Below are 2,740 nucleotides of genomic sequence, written 5' to 3'. Positions count from 1 at the left end.
GACTCAAATGCAGCTGAACAAATCGTTCTTTGAATTTGCAGAGCTTTTAAAAGTTTTACCTTTTTTTATATTGGAAGAGATAATAGCTCTCTTGGAGTTATATCGTTCCTAAAGCAGCTTTGTACTTTTTATAATTTGCTTTCTTGTATATCTTTAAAAGTTGTGGTTTTTACAAAGTTTATCGTACAAGAGGATACTGCAATTGTCTTTAAACCTAAACAGTCATGTTTACCTTCAAAAGCACCTCAACTATATAGTCGACTATTGAGGAGAAGGAATTCAACTATGATTCAAATGTGAGAAACGAGAAGAGAATCGATAGAATAGACTCAATTCGACTGAATTCAATTTTTCTTGAAAATATATTTTCTCCTCTTAACAGAATTCACAGTATCAAGTGCCACTATTTTCAGAGGAGAAAGAAACAGGAGTTATTGACTCTTACAGAAATTGAGTATTGATGATACACTTGTGTGAGTCAATGTTGTTTCTGAGATTTGATAAAACCACGAGATATTTTGGATCCTTCTTTGCACATTTGTTTTGGTTTGTCTTTTGCTATCATCAACTTTTGTAGCTTTAGTGATAAGCTGCTACTTGTCATGATATCGTAAGAAAGGAATTTGATGATTGCTGAAAATAAAGCAGTGCTGTGCTTGTGGGTTTCTGCATTTCTACTAAATAATAACATTTCAACTGGAGCTTTTGAATAGACTGTACAAGAGAATGACTTGGTTCATACTCTAGTTCCGTGTTTCGAAATGAAGCAAAAGTGACGTAAAAACTGTTCTATAAAATACAGAAAAATCTAGAGAGAGACGTCTATGGAACAAATTCTTCATGAACAATCTATATTGCTCGGAACTCTCATGACTACTCTCGAAAATTCTGAAAGAAACTTTCTTATCTATGTGAGAATGGGCCATGTTTAATAGCTTTATACTCTCAAAGAGCATAAAAAACTTGTGAAATAAACATTGGCTTCCTTCCAATACTTCTTGTACCCTATGAGAGTTGTCATTATATTAGCATACGAGAATAAGAATATCGATAGTTGAAAAAGCCATATTGATCGTTTTTCCATAGTTCTAGTCATCTCAGTCCAAGCCATAAAGGGTATGACATAGTCATCAGTTGATAAAGAGAAGAAGTTGGATTGGTATCCTTTACTGTTTTCCTTGTTGTTGTTGTGACCGACAAACAGTCAATCGTTCATTTATTTATATTTGTACTCCGAAATAAACAGAAGATTGTTTAATTTCACTTTGGCGATGGCGAGTTTGGATGAAAAGTGGGAAGCTGTGGACAACTTTGAGTCTGTTGTGGTAGATCGTGAAAGAGATGTTGTTCGAGTGACAAAAGAACTGTATGATCTTCATAGCAACAGAGAACAACTCAGGGGTGTAACAAGTAGTTGCGACTATCGCTTGACGATACCATTTGCCCCCCATCTCTTTGGCTCAGGCAAAACGACCTTTGCCCGAACCTATTTGGAGTTGGTGCAAAGGTTTGGTGAAACTTTTCTGTCGACGTTTGCTTCGGACCCTTCGAGGAGAACCTTTTTGGAGAAGCTGAAAAGGGCTTCGTTGCTCTTTGTGGATTTGAGGGAGTTGAAGCCCACAGAACCGAAAGAACGCAACCTGGAGTGGGCAGTCTACTATTTGTTAATCAAGGCTGCTTGTTTGCAATCAGGTCTTCTGCAACCAGACCCGGACGAATGTTTCAAGGAACTGAAACTTAGGAGTGATGTTTTGGTTCAGAAAATCCATTCAATCGTAAACACTCCTTCCGATCAATATCTTCTTATAGCATTTGATGAAGTTGGTGTCCTAGACGAAAGTCTCGACGAATTTCATTTCAAGAGAACCCACGGCGGTAGAGTTCGACCTTACAATGACTTTTTCGGTACCATTAGTCAATTGTGCGAAGAACCCGACTTGTTTGTTATAGTTGTTGGGAAAAGCAAGGGTTTAAGTATTAAGAATGATGTGGCTTTTGGGCTATCAAGAGTTATACTACATTTTATCCCTTTATCACCTTTGGACGCTTCCAGTATCGTTGAATTCCTTGAAAAGAGTCTTCTTGAGACACCTACTCAAGAACCGGTTTGTAATGTCTTATGTAGTTCTTCATTTTCAGTAAATGAATTGGCAGATTCGTTATTGGAATGTACAGGTGGAGTTCCTGGTTTGTTGACTCGTGCAGTAAATATGCTTTTGAATTATATAATACCAAGAAATCAGCCTTTCATATCGAAAGAAGAATGTTTGACTTGTATGAATGACTACGATTTCCGAAGAATTTGTGCTGAACCATTTGTGGAACGAATATTGAATTTGGACGAAGATAGAAAAAGTGTTTTTGATTTACTTTTGATGATGGCTCTTTATCGTATACCGTCTAAAGTAGATGATAGATTGACCTCGGAGTCCTTTTTATATGATGCAGTCACTGAAATGGGATTATATCGATATCCTATTGACGAGAATACTTTTCAAGTCCTAATTCCGAAAGTATTTGTTGTAATCTTCAAGAACGACCCTTCCATATCTTCTTTGGAAAAGATACTTCTTGGATCACTCGATGTCGAACCAGTAGATTGTTTCTTCTATTCAAAGTGTCGTGTATTTGAAGGAATTGTTGCACTACGGCTAGTTTTGATGTTGTCTTCAAAGAATCGAAATGAATTGAGGGAATTGTTGTGTCAATTGTCTTCGATATGGAAACAAATGAAACTAAC

The 2,740-nt window shown here is 36.7% G+C and overlaps 1 protein-coding gene across 1 annotated transcript; it reads left to right on the top strand.

Moving 5' to 3' along the window:
* Positions 1 to 1,180: 1,180 nt before the first annotated feature.
* Gasu_62810 (archaeal ATPase) lies at positions 1,181 to 2,739 on the top strand (the record flags this gene model as incomplete). The annotated part of the gene is made up of 1 exon (XM_005702531.1): positions 1,181 to 2,739. A coding segment is annotated over exon 1 (1,468 nt), but the record flags the coding sequence as incomplete, so codon positions are not given.
* Between the last annotated feature and the right edge of the window lies 1 nt (position 2,740).

The sequence above is a fragment of the Galdieria sulphuraria genome (genome assembly GCF_000341285.1).
Source record: "Galdieria sulphuraria unplaced genomic scaffold scaf_142, whole genome shotgun sequence".
In the NCBI taxonomy this organism is placed as follows: Eukaryota; Rhodophyta; class Bangiophyceae; order Galdieriales; family Galdieriaceae; genus Galdieria; species Galdieria sulphuraria.
Note: the sequence above shows the minus strand (reverse complement) of the source record. Positions and strands in the feature narration are given on the sequence as shown.